The sequence below is a fragment of the Podarcis erhardii genome, assembly GCF_964252035.2.
Source record: "Podarcis erhardii genome assembly, chromosome: 1".
In the NCBI taxonomy this organism is placed as follows: domain Eukaryota; kingdom Metazoa; phylum Chordata; class Lepidosauria; order Squamata; family Lacertidae; genus Podarcis; species Podarcis erhardii.
The window spans coordinates 109,513,372-109,533,065 of record NC_138497.1 but is presented as its reverse complement, the minus strand read 5'-3'; the positions used below and the strand labels follow the sequence as shown (position 1 = coordinate 109,533,065).

The window sequence follows — 19,694 nt, the reverse complement described above, 5'->3', positions numbered from 1 at the left end:
GCAACAGGAGCTCACCCCTTCGTGGGGATTTGAACCGCCGACCTTCTGATCAGCAAGCCCAAGAGGCTCAGTGGTTTAGACCATAGCGCCACCCGCCATTGTACCAGCAGTACCACCAATAAATCACACACAGGTGGACAAATAAGGCCATAGCTCAGTGGTAGAGGATCTGCCCTGTATGGAGAAAGTCCCAGGTTCTACTTTAAAAAAAACATTTTCAGTTTTACAATTGCATCATTTTTGCAGAAGGTCTCAGGTTGAATCCCTAGCATCTCCAGGTTGGGCTGGGAATATCCCCTTCCTGAAACCCTTGGAAGCATCTTCCAGTAGGTGAACATGATACTGAGCTAGATGAATCAATGGCAGCCCCCTGACAGCCCCCTGTGTTAAAAGGGTTTTTTAGAATACTTCATTCTGGAATGCTTTAAAACGCCTTATTCTGGATCGTGACCACAGTATTTGTGCGATCAAATATGAATTGCATTTAATTGTGCTCCCATTGTGTTTGTGTGTGCCATAAGGAATGCATTGTTTCCCAAGCGCTCGATTCCTACGCTGGGTCAGTCTAATATTACGGTGACAGTTACTTCTTTTGACAGTGACACCTCATTGACTTCGTTAGGCTCTGTGTCAACACTGATGTCACGGAGTAAACAGAACAGACGTGTGAAATCAGTTGTAAAAAAATGGTCAAATGCAAAGAATGGCAAACAACAGAATTCCCCCACCCCACCGCAATTGACTAAGGAAACTGTCAGCAATGATGCACTCCTATAAGTGCTTCCCAGAGCTGAACAGTATATATAGATATCCGTGACTGAGCAGGAGAGACTAGCAGACAATTACTCTTGGATCCTCAAGGCTTCCAGAAGTCCCAGAAGAAAGAGACAGCACTCCCTTTCCTGCTTCTCCATAACCCTTCCAAAATACCTACAGGTAAGAAGAATAAGATAAGTCACCTGTAGTATTCATTGGGAGAAGTTCTTGTATGTTTGGCTAACTTAGGCTGCATCAACAGGTGGCTTTGTAATAGTTTTCCTTTTTCTCCCTCTTGGTGATAAGCATCGGACTGAGAAATACGATGCAAACTAGTTTAAAATCCATTTCACTCACAAGCTGTGCTGTTTGTAATACTGAAGTAAATGACAACAGGCAGGGAGAAAGAAACTAATTGTATAATTATGATAAAATTATAGACAGATAGAGAGAAAGACTGATTGTATAATTATGAGAAAATTCCTGATGAAACTGTTGAGGGAGGGTAGTTTGTTTTGTTGTTGTTTTTAAAAAATGAGGATATTTTGTATTTCAATTTTTTGTTTTTTTGTTTAAAAGAAAAAGGGAGGTTTAGATGCAGAATCGTTCCTTGTTAAATTAAAGAGCAACATTTCAAAAGCACTACCCTCGTAAGCCAAACAAAATTTGGGAACACTCCAGCCAAAGTTGAGATCTTTCATGCCCCATGAATAGCCAAGAAGGGTTCAGTTTATGCCGTGCAGCCTTGATCCTATCTCTTTTTCCTTGTAAATGTAAGTTTCATTGACTGTACGAAGGATTGCTCTCTAATTCTCTTCATTGAATTGGAGCTTTAAAATGCTTAACTTCATTTTTTTTTAGTGATTATTTTGTACTGTTTTTAATGGGGTGTTATGCTTCCTTGAATACATCTTGTGCTCTGCCCTAATATTTTATGATGCAGAAGTATATAAAACCTTTTTTAAAAAAATTAAACTTTGGCTGGATCATGTCCTTAATCTGCTTCTGCAGAATCACACAGTGATGGTTAACCCTCAATTCGTTTTCAGTTTATGACACTTTTACCATAAAAGGGTCTCTTTCAAAAAAAATTATTGATCTGACTCTGCAATGCAAGAATCTGTGATTGGATTCCCTATTCCTATTCATTTCTGAAAAGTATTTCAGATGGAGCTCTGTTGCAAGAGAAGGGGGAGTCAGTCCGTTCTCACTTCCTAATTCTTCAGTGCAATAGTACAATCTGCCTGCATGTTTTCCCATCTCCAGCTAGTAGTAGTTTCAGGGTAGGAGAGATTTGCATCACAGAACTGGGTGGGGGTGAGTGTTGAATGTCTCTGACCTTAACCAGGGCCCCAATCCACATATAGAGACTCCATTGCAATTTTTAGGTACAGGAAGTGACCTTACATAGGCATTAAAATAGATATCCCTATGGGGCGTAGAGGATTCAATGGGAAATAACAATTTATTGGGTACATTGATCTCTTTGTTTTGGAGATAACTTCTCTGTCTTATTCTAAATGATGTAGAATTATAAGCCAAGAACTCTGGTGGCTGAAGCAGCATCACCAATGGATGAATGGTAGAAAACTTTTCTATGTAGAGTATGAGAAAGTTTCAAGGTGATGGGATAATGAGTTGCTGTTCCATCCTAAGCCCCACTCCAAAAAATCTGAAATTAAATGTGTGTTAATTAACACGTAGGAATCTTATTCTCTCACACCATTTCAGTTCATGCTCCTTACCTCAATTCACAATAATCATGTTACACATTAGCTAGTTCATGTTCCTTACCTCAATTCACAATAATCATGTTACCATTTAGCTAGTGTGAGAGAAAAATGATGATGATGATGATGATTTTATATGCCACCCATCTGACTGGGCTGCCCAAGCCACTCTGGACAGCTTCCAGAAAATTATAAAACTATGGTAAACAACTGTCTTACCTACCCTGGATTATAGCCACCAGTGCCCTATGAGAAGCCTCCAATGTAAGCCATAATTCACCCGTTCCGAAACCATTCTTTAACCAAAGCATAACTATCCCTTGAACTTTGCACTTTTCTGAATTTTGCAATGCACTTCTTCAGCCAAGTATTCTCCTCACAAGAATGCAGAAACTAGGGTACTGTGTACATAAATGAGCATATATTACAGTAAATAGCATACAAAGATGCGTCATATAACAGGAAATTGCAAAAACGCATCTATCAGGAGGAATTGCATGCAAAAATGTGCATATTATGAGAAATTCACGCGGAAATGATGGTGAATTTTCATGAGTACTTAAAAAATGATTGAAATGTGGAGAACTGGACTTAACAGAAAAAATGGGAAACAGAGAAAGCAAAATGGTCAGATTTGCCAATTCCTCGCTCCTAGCAAGGAAGGCAGTTTTCTTCCATATTTGTCAAGCATTCTTTTCCATTTTACTTTTTGAGCATGGCGTTGGTTTCTTCTTTTGTAAATTGGAACATCACAATGCGCCCCAATAGTGCTGCACACACCTAGGTTTTTCAACAACAAATAAAATCTTCTGTATACTATTGTATATAGTTTAGCAGCAATACACCTTGATTCTAAACATGTGGGCTTGTAAGCCTGTTTAATTCAACAGAGTTTACTGCTAAGGACTTGTTTTTCAAGTTGCAGCTTTGGGGTTGGTTTTGTTTGTTTTTTTAGTTTAGAGAAAAGGCAAGTAAAAGGTGATATCACAGAAATTTATAAAACCAGCCACGTTATGGAGAAAGCGGTTCAAGAAAAGTTTTCCTCCCTTTCTCATAGTACAGGAAATTGCAGACCTCCAGTGAAGCTGAATGTTGGAAGATTTAGGGCAGATATGAGAAAGCAGTTCTTCATGCAACACATAGTCAGTCTACGGGACTCGCTCCCCGAGGAGGCAGCAATGGCCACCAATGTGGTTGGCTTTATAAGAGAAGTAGACAAATCCATGGAGGAGATGACGATCAATGGCTACTAGCCACATGCCTGTGCTCTCCCTCCACAGTTAAAGGCAGCAATGCTTCTGAATACCAGTCGCTGGAAGCCATGGGAGGGGAGCGTGCTCTCCTGCTTGCAGGTTTCCCACAAACACCTGGCCACAGAGGTCACTTCGCCCTCGAATCACAAAGGTGCATCCACGCGTATTCCAAGCTATGTACCTGATCCCACAGGGTGCATCACCCCATCCAGAACAGGCAATTGGCTTATATTTCAGACACAGAAGCCACCGACCCAAAAACCTTCCATCTCCCCAAGGTTCGGACCCTGTTTATTGGCCCTCATTCAATCCACCACTGTATTTGTGCACTGGTCCAGAGCTTGCATAGCCTCTCTTGATTCAGATGTTGTGGAGAGTGTCTTCATCAGCATATATATTCATCCCTAAGAGAGGCCATCGAGAGCATTGGCTTGAGATTTTTAAAATATCATTGGAAAGAAGCATGCCCTCTTGGGAAATAGCACTAGGAGGCAGCATTGCACTGCCGAAGGACATAAGGAAGGGAAAGCAGGACTGCGTTATTCTTGCAAATCTGAAAAGGAAGGTGGTGGCAGGCAAGGCAGCAGTGGTGGCAGGACAGTTTGTATGCATTCTTACGAAACACGTTACAAAACAGGGCCTAACATAGCAAAAGAGCTTGTTTGCTTTGATCAAGTCCCGTGCCCCTGCTTTCAGAGTGGCGTGGCTGCATAACTCAGTTTTGCAGAATTGTGCCAGTGGTTGGTAACTATAAATAGAAACCCACATAAAAGTTGTGCCATATCGCAGGGTGCTAGGAATTCCTTTTCGTTATTTACGCAATTGAGTTATAGAGTAATCATCTTTACACTCTCTAAATCAGTGTTTCCCCAAACTTGAGTCTCTAGCTGTTTTTTAGACTACAACTCCTATCATCCCTAGCTGGTGAGACCAGTGGTCAGGGATGATGGGAACTGTAATCCAAAAGCAGCTGGAGACCCAAGTTTGGGATAGGTAAAGGTAAAGGGGCCCCTGACCATTAGGTCCAGTCGTGACCGACTCTGGGGTTGCGGCGCTCATCTCGCTTTATTGGCCGAGGGAGCCGGCGTACATGTGGCCAGCATGACTAAGCCGCTTCTGGCAAACCAGAGCAGCGCACGGAAACGCCGTTTACCTTCCCGCTGGAGCAGTACCTATTTATCTACTTGCACTTTGACGTGCTTTCGAACTGCTAGGTTGGCAGGAGCTGGGACCGAGCAACGGGAGCTCACCCTGTCGCGGGGATTCGAACCGCCAACCTTCTGATCAGCAAGTCCTAGGCTCTGTGGTTTAACCCACAGCGCCTCCCGCATCCCTCAGTTTGGGATACACTGCTCTAAATCATATTTAATCCTCTAAATCCTCTATTAATTTTTAGTCTCTATGGAGATTCATCCCACAGGTAAGGAAGTCAAACTGATTTCAGTGGGTGTCCTTCCAGGTAAGGCTCATATTCATATGCCACACCCCTGTGATGGAAGCTGTCAAGAGTTGTATCTGTTGGGCAGCAACACTCCAGGTTGGGGCTGTAAAATCCACTAGTCATGTGGTTTCACCTAGAAGGTTTGGAAGACTTTATGCCTGTGCTAGCGACCACTAGGATTTCACTGTATTGACATGTAGATTCTTCATAAACATGGCTTTCCCCCAAAGGTATGGCCATGTGCTTAGCATGCAAACTGTTCCAGATTCAATCTCTGGCAACTCCAGCTAAACATGTCAGGAACTAAGTGGTGGGGAAAACCTCTGCCTGAGATTCTGGGGGAACTGCTGTCAGGCAGAGTGGTACATTAAACGATCCCTACTACTTTGAACACAAATTGAGGTTTTTAGGCTTATCATAAACTGGGGTGGTGGTGGTGAATGAATTAAATGAATGGATCATCTAATCTGGTCTGAGGCTTCTTCCTATGGAAATTCCTCTGGTACACAGAATAGTTCTTTGTGACTTCCACATGGAGGTATAATGGCTGATCCATCTTTCAGTGTCTTCAGGCCAGGTCTCGAGTGTATGGAGCAGGCTGCAATGACTATTTCCCCCTCTAACTCTGCCCTACAGGTGACGAAAATGAAAAACATGTACTTTGTGGCTGGGTTGCTTTTCATGATTGTACAGAGCAGCTGGCAAAGTGCCCTTCAAGACAGAGAAGAGAAATCCAGGTAAACACCAGAGATCAAACTTTTAATGCTATAATAACCCAAATGTGGGCTACGTATTTTCTGGTAACAGAGCTGGCACGGAAGTCCGTTTAAGATGCTATCATTTAATCTTGCCACCCCCCAAAAATTGGATAAGGCAGCAGCAAATGAAATTGCCAATTCAACCAGTGGTGTTTTTGTCCCTTTGGCTTTTGTTGTGTAAGCAAAATCTCTATTTCCCATTACCAAACTGTTATTAAGCAACTAACAATCCTTTCTTAGCAGCCATTATTACTTCTAGTACATTAGTTGCGTATCTCTTATGAGGAGGTTGATACATGGTACGGTGACTTTCAAAATGTGCAATTTTCAGTACAAATAATTTGTTACAAACCACACTTATAGATCCTTCAAGGCTTCCCAGGCCGAACTATTAGATGACTCTAGACAGCTGAATGAAGTGAAACGTCATTCACAAGGTACATTCACCAGCGATTACAGCAAGTACTTGGACACGATACGAGCTCAAGATTTTGTACAGTGGTTAATGAACACTAAAAGAAGCGGGTAAGCAAAATGGACAAACCCCACCTGAACCCCCTTATAAATTGCCACATGGCACGCACAAGAAAGTCTTATGCTGGTGTACCTGGTACCATAGGAGACCCAGGAGATTGCATGATGAGGGGATAACTTCAACCAACTAAATATATAGAGTTTGCATCAATTCCAAGAGCTTCAGTATTCATCCATTCATCTGTCCATCCATCCATCCATCCATCCAGTCATCTGTCCAATTGTTTGTTCATCCATCTATCCATCCTGATTTACAGCCCATTCTATGCTGAGAGATTGGAGCAAACAGCATCACTCGAATCTATTACAAAAGCATCTTTTCACAAAGAATTCAGCGTCATCTCTTTGCTTCAAATGTGCCACTCCGTAATTTCCAGCACCCTAAGATACAGATGCTAGGTAAATCTCATTGTAACCTTTTCCCAACAGGTGTTAGTTGAAATAACTAACAATCAAATGAAAAGTTTTCTCATGCAAAACCCGCTGAAAGGAATGGGAATTGTGCAACAGTAAACACTGTCTACTTGAGCAACTCCCATTTGATCAATAGAGTTAAAGCTGAAGAACATCTGAACGCTTTGGCTACAATCCAGTGCGTGTTTTTTCAATCACGCTCATAGCAGAATGATACTGTGCTGGTGCAGCTATTGTTCCTCCCAATTCTGCCTATCATTGCTGGTATGCCTTTTGGCTCATTGCTGATCCCTGGTATCTCAGGCCCTAATCAAGCGCTCTAACCAGGACACGGCAATGTCAAAATAAAACCTGTACACTAGAATATCAGTTTCATTTTAAAACATCCTATCAAACAATGCATACACACACACACATTTTCAGAGATGAGACAAAGAGGACCTTTTGAAACATTCAAATCAGTAACTTTGTTATCAGAAGAATGACAAAGTTCTAAGGCCATTAAGTGAAATTATTTTTGGAACAGCTTTATTTGGAAATTTAACATTACCATATGTAGAATCAAGATAATAACGGGCACGTGGTTTAAAAGAAGATAACACAATAGACAGAACAGTCTACATAGCCTCCTAAAGCAGAGCAAGGTATGTTCCTGCTATAGTGCTGCAATACACTGGAGCATTTGGGTTGGAATATAGAACACTATACCAAGTGAGACCATTGTCCATCTAACTCACTATTGTCTACACTGACTGGCTGCACCTCTCCAGAGTTTCGTATGGGGTCTTTCTTAGCCCTGCTTTCCTAGAGATGCCAGGAACTGAATCTTGGATCTTTAGTATATGAAGCATGTGCCCTTCCCCTAGGAAAAAACCGTGCCTTATGTCAGGGTGAGACTATTTCCCCATCAAGCCCAAAGTTATCTACTCTGACTACCAGGCGCACTCCAAGCTCTCAAGCAGGTGTTTCTTGTTACCTGCAACCTGATCTTTAACTGGAGACACCATACTGAATCAGGGACCTTCAGTACACAAGGCATGTGCACTGAGCTATGGTCTCTTTCCCAGAAGAATGTGGGCCCAAGGAGGAAAGTTATGCATGCAGATATGAACATCCTTAGACATGAACTATCTGCATAGCTGGCTACATGAAACATACTTGTCCAAGGAAGAAGTTCATTGGATGCATCTCGATGCCCCCTCTGCACAAGGTGAAAGCACAGAGGAAGGAATTGGTCCACTGTGGATCCTACCCATAGTATTGTCGTGCAGTAAAGTAATGGCTTTCAAATTGCTTGCCTTCGGGGGATCCTTACTCTGCTGATTTGTCAACTGAGGAATTCCAGTTCATCTGCCATGGTATTCCTATTCCATTGAAGAAGATGCCAGGAAGTGTTCTAGAGCATCCTGTCACTTCTCAGCCAAGGTGATCAGGCACCAGTGTAGCCCTCAATGAACTGACAGTGTGACCTATAACATTCCCTTGTAGGAGCACTGACAGTGATGGGGAAACTACATTGCAGCAACGCTTAGCCACTGATAATCTTCTGATTGAGGACCAGCAGCCAAGCTTCTAAGGAACACCAGCCTTCCCTGGAATACAGCTTGGAAAACCAATGCAGCAAAATCTAACCAAAAGCAATGTACTATTGGAAACTCCTGAAATAAACCAACTGTGTGTGTGGGTTTACTTTTCTTTATTCCACCCCCTCTTTACTTCTCCTTCACAACTTTATGTTTGGATCATTCACCATTTCTCATGCTGACAGCCAAAGTCATTTGGTACTTTGGTGTCTCTCATTCGCGTATCAGTATTTGATATGTTGCTGTCCACATACTTCGTTGCCATTGCTGCTTCACTGTCATGTGTGTTGTTGTTTCTCTTTTGGGGTCTTGTGTTCACTTTAGCCATCACTGTTGTTCCATCAGTCTGTCGAACAATGCCTTAATCAGATGACATTGGCTAGCAACTTGATAAATGAAGCTCTCTTATGGTATATGTGAAAGTCTCAGATAATCTAAGAGGTCATGGTCCTGCCACTTTATGTTATGCATAGGGCAAGCAGAGAGCTGCCAGGAAAGGGGTCCCTCTGGAGTGTTGTTGTCTTTGTGGCTGAGTTCATTCTGTGGGCAGCCTCCCTACCCATCAATCCTACAGCCTCCCAGAATGCAAAGGAGAACTTCACAGCCTTCCATTGGTTATGGAATATCAAGAGTGGCTGTGCCAATGTTCCTTTTGAACAGACCACAGCGCATCAGATTAAGCCCAGCTTTTCCCAATAGCCACTCTGGGGTTGATGGGAGTTGTGGTCCTAAACACTTTTGGTGGTGTCTTTCATTCTAAGACACCAAACAGGATTGATCATTCTTAGCTGCTGGGTGCAGTGGTTGGTCAATCAGTTGTAATACATATATAAATTATGTCCCCAACAAAAGACAACGCTGGGATATTTATAGAATTAAATGCAGAAGTAATGGAATTCCTATATGATTCTTGTTGTATACATTTAAGTTAGTTAACTGATGTGCAATGGGTCCCCCCCTCCCCCGTCTACATATCTGTGCAAATGTAATTTTAATAACCTAATGCCTATGGACCTCTGCTGCAGACAAGGCCGTGAAGAGAGTGAGAAAGAAAACCTCCTGGACAATCTCTCAAGGTATTTTAAGTAATTTCATATTTCTTTTAACACAGGGAATATATAAAAAAACAGATCCTAAACCAATTTGACTAGGGTACTTCCAGGTGGACAGTTGATTGAGTACTCATTCCTCTTGGTTTGCAGGGAGATTAGATAATTCTGGCTATTTAACAAGCTTTTTTTCTGATCTGTTTGTGGAGAAGTTAGGTGACAGTTGTGTCAAGGCAAGTGTTATCCCACACTTTCCAGCACATTTCCCAGCCACCTTCCTTACTTCAAAAAGTCCAATCTTTTGGGAAAGCGGGTTTGTTCCATTCCCCTATAAATTTGCCAGTACGTGACTGCATCCCACCTGAACACACCAACAGTCTGGAAGTGCTCTCAGTTTACACACACACACACACAAAATCTGGAAAACATTAGCCCTCAAGTGCAATAGTGTGCTACATGGATGCTACTGCCTATGAAGAATCTCCCCTCTCAATGCTGACAATGCAGATCTGACCATCTGGTGGGAGAGAAGGTGTGCCTCCTGGAAAAAGTTCTCCCAACACGTAATGTCTACATATGATGATGCTTATAGCAGCTGTGGGGAAGCTTGGCCCTTCCTGATGCTGCTGAACCTCATCTCCCATCAACTGCAGCAAACCTGGCCAGCAATGGTGGGGTTCATAGTTCAGCTACATCCAGAGGGCCAAAGGTTTCTCACACCCACCTTAGAGAACCATCTAAGCTAGACCGGAATGACAGTGGTTCTCCAGAGCCTCAGGCAGAGGTTCCCCCTCCCCAAGTGTTGCTGCCTGATCCTTTTATCTGGTAACATTAGGGATTGAGTTTGAGACCTTTTGCACGCAGATCAAATCTACCACTGAACTATGGCTGTCCTCCCAGGGTGTACCAAATGTGGCTTTTTGTACACAGTAGCTTTTTGTGAAGTTATGTGTGCATGGAAACCTCTTTCTGCTTGTGCATGATCCTTCCTGGATTGGGGGTGGCTTCTCTTTCATGGCTGTTCCATTCCATGACAGTGACACACAAATAGACGGGCTTAGGGCAGTAGCTCAAGTTAGATTTTTATAATGAATTCAAGTATAGTCAGGTAAAAACAATGATGTCTGCTAGTTTCAGACATGATATCACAGGTAGCTGTTCCCTTGGCATTGTGGACAAGTGTGTTGTTAGAACCACCCACACCTGCCTTTTGGATTATGTTCTCTTGATTGATCATGATGCCCGGTGTACTTCACACATTAGGTGGGGGTAAATACCAAGTGGATACATGATACCATGTGGTGCAGGTTGCAGGGAACCAGAGCCCATCACAGCTTCCTGACACATGCACCTGTGCAATGCACCTGTTTGCGTACATTATATTCTTACTTGTGGATGTAAAATATGTTATATGTAGTCATGTCCACAAGGAGTGTGAAGTAGTCCTTAGCTAACAAGCTTACAGAGTTTTACATAGGTTTACACTAAATGCCTTTAACGGTGCTTCTAAAAATATGTAGACATTCAACTCATGAATCTAACACAGACGCAAGAATCACTAAGCATAATGTAATTCAGTGGAGGGGGGAAAACCAAGGGATTCTAAAAATGTTGGTGGGGAAAGTGAAACGGGATCCAGCATAAAACTTAACAGAAATAATATGCATATAGGGAACAGTTTTACTATGCATGAACTTCCAAACAAACAGAAATGCAGCAGTGATATGTTTGTGGAAATCTGAAATGGTGGGGAATAGCAAGGGAAGATTCAGTATGACTCGGGTATCGCATCAGGAAAGGTTGGGAACACATCCATTTTCCATTTGAGGTGTCTTTGGGAAGAATTCTCAGAAAGATGGTCTACACTAGAGGCGGCCACTGATTCCGTTCTTTCCCCTGAATGAAGCTATCAGCCCCTACCCTCATTGATCCTAGAATGAAAAGAGGTTTCTGGATGAATGGAATCTTTGACACCTTTGATTTGGCTGGGCATTTTGTGGAACCCTTTAGCAAAACTCATGGCCGGCAAAAGGCTGATGGAAGCACCTCCACCGTTAAGCACATCCTGATTTCTCATCAAGCGATACATCTCCATACCCGTGCTGTATGTCCTCTTGCTGCAGAGGTACTATTGTGGACAACTGTTTACAGATGCCATAAGGGGACAATTCAAACCCCAAACCTGCTGGGTTGAGAGAGGTCGGCTCCAGAAGATCTTCAGCTCAGCCAGCTTTTTCCTGGCATAGCTGGGCTATGCCAGCATAAGCTCCAAATCCTGATTCAGTTAGCAAAATGCTAGTGAAACATCTTCATCCTGGTGTAGCAAGCTGAATCAAATCCTAGATCTTAACTCTGTTCAGCTAAGTCATGTGATCTAGCAAGCCTGCAGAGGTACATCAGCAAAAAGGGGTGCTGTTAAGTGAAACTCTGTCTTAAAGACTTGTTTTCCCTCTGCCAGACTTGGCCAGCTCAGCTGCCAGTAGCCCTACTCCTGAACTGAGTTTGGAATAGGGGTAATTAACACTGGTTTCAGTCAAGCGTGTCCCACTGGCTTACTATACTTAGGATTGCTTGGTCTGCTAAATGCTAGAATTTGCAATGAGATACAGGTGTGGATCATATTGTTGTGGTGTCAGCAGTTGCTTGAGGCAAATCTTCCTAACCGAATAATAGGTTTGATTGAGCTGCGGGGGGCGGGGAGTACAGATTTCTTCTTTACCAGTATCTAAACTGGGTTGGCACTTGAGCCATTTCCTTGTGGATGTGTTGGGGGGAGGGCAGCAGGAGTCTCCTTTGAAGACCTTAATAGCTCTTGTCCTGCAGTGGAGCTGTCTCCTTAATTCCTGGAATCAGAGAGCCAGTCAAATAACCTTCCATGCTAATTTTGACAACCAAACTGGCTTATTGGGAATGCAGACCGAATGTGTCCAAGTGCAAGTTAGCACTTTGGAAAGCAGTCGTATGGAACCTAGAACTGCCCCACTTCTTTCCAGGTGGACACAACTGAATCTGACCTAACCACTCACACTCTCCCTTTTCTCTTCCTTTGGCCCCTGGTGTGGGTTAAACCTTCTCCTTCCCTCTGAGGATACTTAGATCTCTACCCATTGAGAATCATCTGGTCCAATCTGCAATGCCTCCTATTTCTATTTCTTGGTCATGCTAGAATAGGATGGGCAGTTGAACTGACATGATCTGTCTATGCTCTCTGTGGCTGCCTCAACCACAATGCCTCCAACTCAGGAGTGTTAAGTCCAGAGAGCCACCTCGGAGCACCTCTAGTTGCTTCCCTGAAGCAGCAGTCTGTGTCTGGTGGGTGGGCAATGGTGGTGGCCGCAGTTACAGTGAATGGTGGGCTGGCTGCAGTGGTGGTGGCAGTGGTGGCCGGTGGATCCACGAGTGGTGGATGGAGTAGGCAGTCTGCCACCTGAGATGGTGTGTCACATGGCTCATTATAGGGTCAGCACTAGAGAGAGAGAGAGAGAGAGAGAGAGAGAGAGAGAGAGAGAGAGAGATGGAGGAGATGCTGGGAGCAAAATGACAAAGCAAGAAGGCAGCCTGAGTCATGAGTAGGGATGGGGTTTGCAGTCACTGACCAGCTCAGTTGTTTTTCACATCATGCTTGCTCAAATTTTCTCTGTTTCAGTCTACTATTCATTCATCACATGTCAGCTCAGTCCAATCTCTCTCCCTCTCCTTTTAAAATATCATAACTGACTTTGGTTCACCTTTGTTGCGATAACTTTTTTGTACAATGGATTTTGCTCTTTGTCGTTCTGCTGCCATTACATTCATCGCTGCCCATCATAACTGAGCATCCATCTGCACACCCCCAGGCAGATTGTGATTTGCTTGTCTTGCAGTGTCTTTGTTTTCTTCTTCCTGCAATGCAACAGAGGCGTTGGTGTGCCCGACCCATGGCTAGTGCCATCATCTTAGCTAAGCAGAGTTCATAGGAGCACACATTCCAGAAGCGCAGCCAATCTGAGTTTGAAAAGGGCTGTACAGTTACAACAGCCAACTTCAACACACAGCCTTTCAGTTTGTTATTTTCTTGCCACCGCCGCAACTGGTCTTGTTAAATATTGCTAACACTTGCTCAAGGCGCAATTGGCTCTCAAAGCTCGCAAACAAGTGGATGAAGCTGTGCTTGTGTGCATGCTCGATTATTGTGAAATTCACCAGCATTCCTAGTTCTAAGGCAACTGCTCTTCTTTTAGCAACGGACTCGCCAGGCGTCATGCTGAATACGAAAGACATGCTGATGGCACCTTCACCAGTGACATCAGCTCTTACTTGGAGAGCCAAGCTGCCAAGGAGTTCATTGCTTGGCTAGCAAATGGAGGAGGAAGAAGAGAGTAAGAATCCATCTGTTGCTACTATCATTAAGCATTTCTTAGCTTTCTGTGGGGGGGGGGGTTAATACCAATCAAAGCCTGCTGGAACCACAATGTATTGCTCCCACACCTTCCTCACTGTAATTCATAGTCTTCTTTTGTAATTGAAAATGTTGTCATGGGTGTGGAATGATCTACCTGCCAATTAAAACATAGTTCTTTTGAGACTTTGATTGTGCTGTTTCATGCTCGAATGGGTCACGTTTTCTCCATGAGGTCAAGTGGTACAGAAGATCAATGTTGGTTTCACATTTCCTCTGATTTCTTCCCTATCCTGCTTTGCTTCCATTCAAACGTCTTGCACCCGGCTTCTTGACCACCCCAAGTTCTGTCAACCCCAATCTCTCTGGTTCCCCGTTTGCCCCAGGATCCCAATCTGCCGCTGTTCCCAGCATCCTCCTTTCCTTTCCATTTTTTCCCGTTTCCAAAGTTTGTACAAACTCCTCCTCTTCAAGCCTCTTCTTCTTCTCCTCTCCTTTTCAAAAAGTTGCTGCTAAAAACTCATCATCACACTGTCACTGTCTTTCCCATCCCTTTACAAAAGGGTGTTTGTGTGTGTGTGTGTGTGTATGTGTGTGTGTACCTTCCCACTCTTGCTGTGTGTTACGTTGAATATATTTACCCCTCCTCTCCTGCCTCAAAGCATCCCATAACATTAGGCTGCCAACACCTCCATCAGTAACCTGTACTCCATCAGTAACCACCTACATCCTGTTCTCACCACTCTCGTGACAACCTCCTTTTCTTTTTGATCCTTTTGGCCTGTTCTACCCACTGCTGCTGACTTTGATCCATCTTCCTCAGTGACTGTACATTTGGAACAGCATCTTTCTGCCTCCGTTCCTTCCCTTAATAAGCCCACTCAGAGACGTCTGCAAGCCCCCTACACATTTTTGCCTGTGCGGCCTGGCAGTCGAAAGATCAACACGCTTTGTCCCATCTGTACTTGTTTTGTACCTTTAGACTGTGAGCTCTCTCTGAGCAGGGCCCAACTTCCTTCCTGCCTTTCTTCCTCCTTCCCTCGATTCCGTGCTCAAAATCTATATTGCCAGCTGTAAAAGACACTGTGTATGCCATAGGAGCGCCATAAAAATTGATTATGAGATTGCTGTAATGATGTTAGCAAAATGAGATCTGAGAGACAAACATGGTGATGCATGTTGGAAGTTAGGAAAAAAGACAACTGAGAGTAAAAAAAAGGAATTTCTGAAACACCTGGTTATAGATAACTTTGGGCATTTCAGTGGCTCTTGAGAAGATACCTGCGGCATTGGCTGGAGAGGGATGGTGGTGATGATAATAATCTGATAGACAAAAATACATTTTTGTAATTGGCAGCAAGGCATGGTATATGTCTGCTCTTACCTGTCCTACTGGATATCAGTCATTGAATCAGAAACAAAAAGAGAAAGCAACCATACAAGATGGGAAAGCAACACTCCTCTTTTGCACTCTGTTTCCTATAACATAGTGGCTCATGTTGCATGCAAACGCATGGAGTGGTTTGCTTTGGTTTAAAGGAAAACCATGATTGTAAGGAGAAAAGCAACAAAATGGACCGTGTAGCCCTTGGCTCACCCTTTACCCTGGGAGGGGTGAATTGGACCAGAGAAATGGCAAGTGGGAAAGGGTTAAGCATGCCACATTTCTGCTCAAAATCTGCCCCCGTTTTTCTTCTCTTAAAAACACAACCGTTTAGTTATCCCTGAGACCTTTTATAGCTTTGAGAGAATGTAATGGTTCTTTAAAACTGACTCTGCTGCTTTGATATTACCAGTCAAATCTAAGACATTAGTTTGGCGAAGATCACAGCAAGCCACAGTTCTCTTGTTTGTGTACCTGCTGAAAGCAACCCCCAAGGCCATTAAAACAGGGCCAGTATTCCTCTCTGTATGCTTATATGCTTACACATCATCAAAAAGATTGAGGAAAATAATATTGCAGGCTGTTGCAGATTCTCTACAAAACCCATCAGGACTCCTTGATGTTGCTGACAGCCAGATATTTTGACACATTTCCCCCTCTCTCCTCCCAGCCCCTTCCTAGGAATTAAATCTAGAGATTAAGAAGTAAAAAATAAATAAATGATGAAACAGTCAGCTCTGATGTGAGGACATTTAATTCTGAAGTATATTGGGTTCAGCATGCTTGGAATACATTTTAATATTGCCTTTTGCTTCCAACAGTAGCACTGGAACCCTCAGTTTGATATTGTATCTTCTGTTTCTGAACTTGATTAAAATTCTGAGCAAGGAATACTGAACTTTTTCTCAGGAAATGTTTGTTCTGTTGTCATTCCTGTGGTCTCACGCAGAGGAGCTGGCTCACATGATACTAAGAAACTTGTTCTCTTGTGAAATAATTTAAAAATTGTTTGCGTCCGTATACATCCTCTCACACAGAAGGATATAACTGTCTAGGATGAGGCAAACAACTTTATTCTCTGGAAACACAGCTCTCAGAGAATACTGAAATACTGCATCAACATTCTCAAAGAGTTTAGACAGAAGGTTCCCTGGGTGATGATGAATCAACAGTAGAGATGGCTGTCTCTTGTACATATTTGAAGGCTCCCATCCATAACCTGCTTAATCTGGAGCAGTCCCACTTATTTAAAATGGATCTGCGGCTCCAGAAATATTTCATGAACCCACTAGCAGGAATTCAGCGCTAGAATAAGATGTCTGGATTCAATGTCATAGCTGCATAATGCTAGAGATATTAATCCCAACTGGTGGGATTTGGTATTACATGCTGAGATTAATAGTGGCTGCGTGTAATATTTGGTCAGGCGAACACTGCTGAAGCACGAAGAAGCCCAAGTTAAACACTTTAAATTTCCATTTATTTAGGCAGATAAGCATGAGCTTTAAAACCTGCCACTGAAATCATCAGGACATTAAAAGCTCTCAGTCTTGACTGAAAGTGCCAAATGTTTGCCCTTTGCAAGCTATTATGAATTATTATTTTTGTTTCTTTAAGAAACCATTTTCTAGGTCTGCAAACATATCCTTAGTGCTATTTTGCTAGAAGATACAAAAATTTGGCCCTATACATTTTTTGCTGGGGAGAATTTGAGCAACATTAAGGACTAGGCAGGGGATATATTTATTCTGACCCACAAGGATGTTATTTGTCCATTTCCCCTCTTTAAGTTTCTCAGAAGGAGCTGGAGCGGCTGAAAACGTTGGCAGAAGACATGCAGATGGCACTTTCACCAGCGATTACCACAGATTCCTGGATGAGGAGGCTGGCAAAGAGTTCCTGAAGTGGCTGATGAGCAACAAACCAACTCAGAGGTGCCTGAATTTTGGCTAACTGTAGACCAGCTTTTCTTGGATTGCCTATTAGCAGGTGTTGGTGTTGGTGTTGGTGTTGAAGGCTGCTTATTTTGCACTTAGTTATTCATTTACACCAGGAACGGCCAACCTCCTGTCTGTAGGGTTTAATCTACAGCTCAGCCCCCCAAACATTTTATCTAGTTCCCCCAAATTTTGTCAGTTTTGGTGGTGATGACAAAAGGAAAGTAGACCATGCGGTGAAAAGGTCAGTGATGTGTGTGTGTGTGTGTGTGTGTGTGTGTGAACAGCTTATGTGGGAGAGTGTGAATGTGTAAGTACTTTTGTGTTCAGGTCCTGCTTCCAGCTTCTCATAGGCATCTGGTTGGATAACTTTGAGAACAGAATTCTAGACTGGATGGGTCTTTGGTCTGATTCAGCTGACTTTTCTTATGTTGGGTGGTGACACAACCACCTTGGGCCACAATCACCCCCGGTATGTGGCCCCTGGAGAATTGGTTGGCCATATGCATGTAAAGTGTTGGAAATGCTTTATGAATTATTTTAACTTTGTAAATAGAGTGTGGGTATTTCCGGAGGATCCTGTGGGTTTCCCCCAGATTTCTCCTGGACAGATGTTCCTAATATGTCCATCATGCAAACCAACAAAACGTTTTTTCCACACATGGATGGGGAACAGGTTAAAAAGCACTTGTATACTTGCTGTTTAAATGACTGAGTTTCAGCCAGAGAACTATATGAAGAAAACACCTTCAAGTATACCTCTGGATGTGTGGTGCATATGGACTCCAAGAGTTCAGCAACCATTTCCCACCAGGGAAAGGATTTTCACTTCCACAACAGGACTTTCTCTGCTCCCCCGTGCCCTGCACCTGCCTCAAATTTGCTCCAGAGGGTTGACGTAACCCCTAGAATAGATTTAGGGAGTGCACAGGGGGAGAAAAGGAGAATAATGTTCTGTCAGTGCAAGCAGAAATCTGGAACATTGAGGTAGCATTACATTTACGCAACCCAAAGCCTCTTCCATGCGGCAATGGCAGCAGATCCCACCATTATGTAGAAGGCAGCCACCTCAGGTAGCAGAAATGGAGGCACCTTTGAAAGGAAGCAGATTTGCCAGGCACTGAATTATTATTATTTTTTGGGGGGGGATATTTTTGTCCCAGTGTGCCTGGATATCAATCATGTTTTTATCAATATTTAGTTTTAGAGGCAGTGCCTTCTTTTGCAATGGCTCTCACTAGTAAGGCATTATATGCTCCTCCCTTGAACCATAGCTGTCAACGTTTCCCTTTTTTAAAGGGAAATTCCCTTATTCTGAATAGGATTCCTTGCAAGAAAAGGGAAAGGTTGACAGCTATACCTTGAACTTTTATCACAATAGGAGTACAGTGGTACCTCAGGTTACAAACACCTCGCGTTACAAACACTTCAGGTTACAGACTCTGCTAAACTGGAAGTAGTACCTTGGGTTAAGAACTTTACCTCAGGATGACAACAAAAATTGTGTGGTGGCGCGGCAGCAGCAGGAGGCCCCATTAGCTAAAGTGGTACCTCAGGTTAAGAACGCCTTCAGGTTAAGAACGGACCTCCGGAACAAATTAAGTTCGTAACCAGAGGTACCACTGTACTAGGATCTCTCTCTTTTTAAACACACCCACCCACCCTGCAAAACCACCAATGAGAGGTAAAACTGTTTAGAGCAGAGGTTCCCAAAACTGTGGTCCACAGACCTTCAGGAGTCCATGAGCTTCATTTTGGCAGCCTGTGGCATATCTGTGTCTTTGTGGTTGAAGACAGGAAATGGCATCCCCACTGCATTAAATGTTCACATTGATCTTTAATTGCATTTTATTGCTTCTTTCATTCTGTGGAATAAAATACCACCAGTTAAAAAATAAGAGAGGCACTAAAAATACCTTTAAAAATCATACAGCGTGTCACAATGGCCACAACAGGCAGAAAAATAGTTAAGTGGTCCACAAAGAACCTCCACAATTCTCTTTCCTTTTTTTAATCTCTCTCTCTGTGTGCGCTAACAATTTTTATTGTGTTTTTCAGATAGAGCATACAGACCACACATAAAATATGAATAAAGAACTAATCCCCCAGACAGAGAGAGACAGAAGATTGCAGAAGATGCAGAGTTGCCTTGCATAAAAACAACTTCGCCTTCAGGAGATGCTTTAAATCCAATCCTAATAATAAACTTCACATGATCCACAAATTCAAAAATACTCTGGGAACCCTTCTAGCATCATTATTATTACCACCACACTTATTTGTGTAAGAAATAAAGCTCCCCCAATCCCCTCAGAAGGTGTCCTTGTGTTTTTGTGCCCCTAGCCATCCTTACTGTTAAATTTCCAGCAAGAGCTACCTGCCAGAGCTGCAGCAATTTTCAAGCGCTCCATGGGAATCAGTGGCGTAGCGTGGGGGGTGCAGGGGGGGCCGGCCGCACCGGGCGCAACATCTGGGGT

General features: G+C 43.1%; 1 protein-coding gene across 3 annotated transcripts; it reads left to right on the top strand.

The window, feature by feature from the left end:
• Nucleotides 1–828: 828 nt before the first annotated feature.
• On the top strand, nucleotides 829–19,451 carry GCG (glucagon). Of its 3 annotated transcripts, XM_081873837.1 has the most exons (7): nucleotides 829–936; nucleotides 5,817–5,917; nucleotides 6,302–6,463; nucleotides 9,495–9,545; nucleotides 13,739–13,876; nucleotides 17,071–17,214; nucleotides 19,276–19,451. In XM_081873837.1, the coding sequence occupies exons 2-7, from the start codon at nucleotides 5,826–5,828 to the stop codon at nucleotides 19,277–19,279; spliced, it is 591 nt and encodes a 196-aa protein (XP_081729963.1). In that variant the 5' UTR covers nucleotides 829–936; nucleotides 5,817–5,825; the 3' UTR covers nucleotides 19,280–19,451. The 3 variants fall into 3 exon arrangements, with proteins under 3 accessions (XP_081729963.1, XP_081729965.1, XP_081729964.1); XM_081873839.1 differs by lacking the exon at nucleotides 6,302–6,463; XM_081873838.1 differs by lacking the exon at nucleotides 13,739–13,876.
• Nucleotides 19,452–19,694: the final 243 nt, after the last annotated feature.

Excerpts from the sequence above, each read along its gene's own strand:
- GCG (XM_081873837.1), top strand. The coding sequence starts at position 5,826 with ATGAAAAACATGTACTTTGTGGCTGGGTTGCTTTTCATGATTGTACAG. Across the intron at positions 5,918-6,301 it reads GACAGAGAAGAGAAATCCAG|ATCCTTCAAGGCTTCCCAGG; the intron begins GTAAACACCAGA and ends CCACACTTATAG. Across the intron at positions 9,546-13,738 it reads CTCCTGGACAATCTCTCAAG|CAACGGACTCGCCAGGCGTC; the intron begins GTATTTTAAGTA and ends CTCTTCTTTTAG.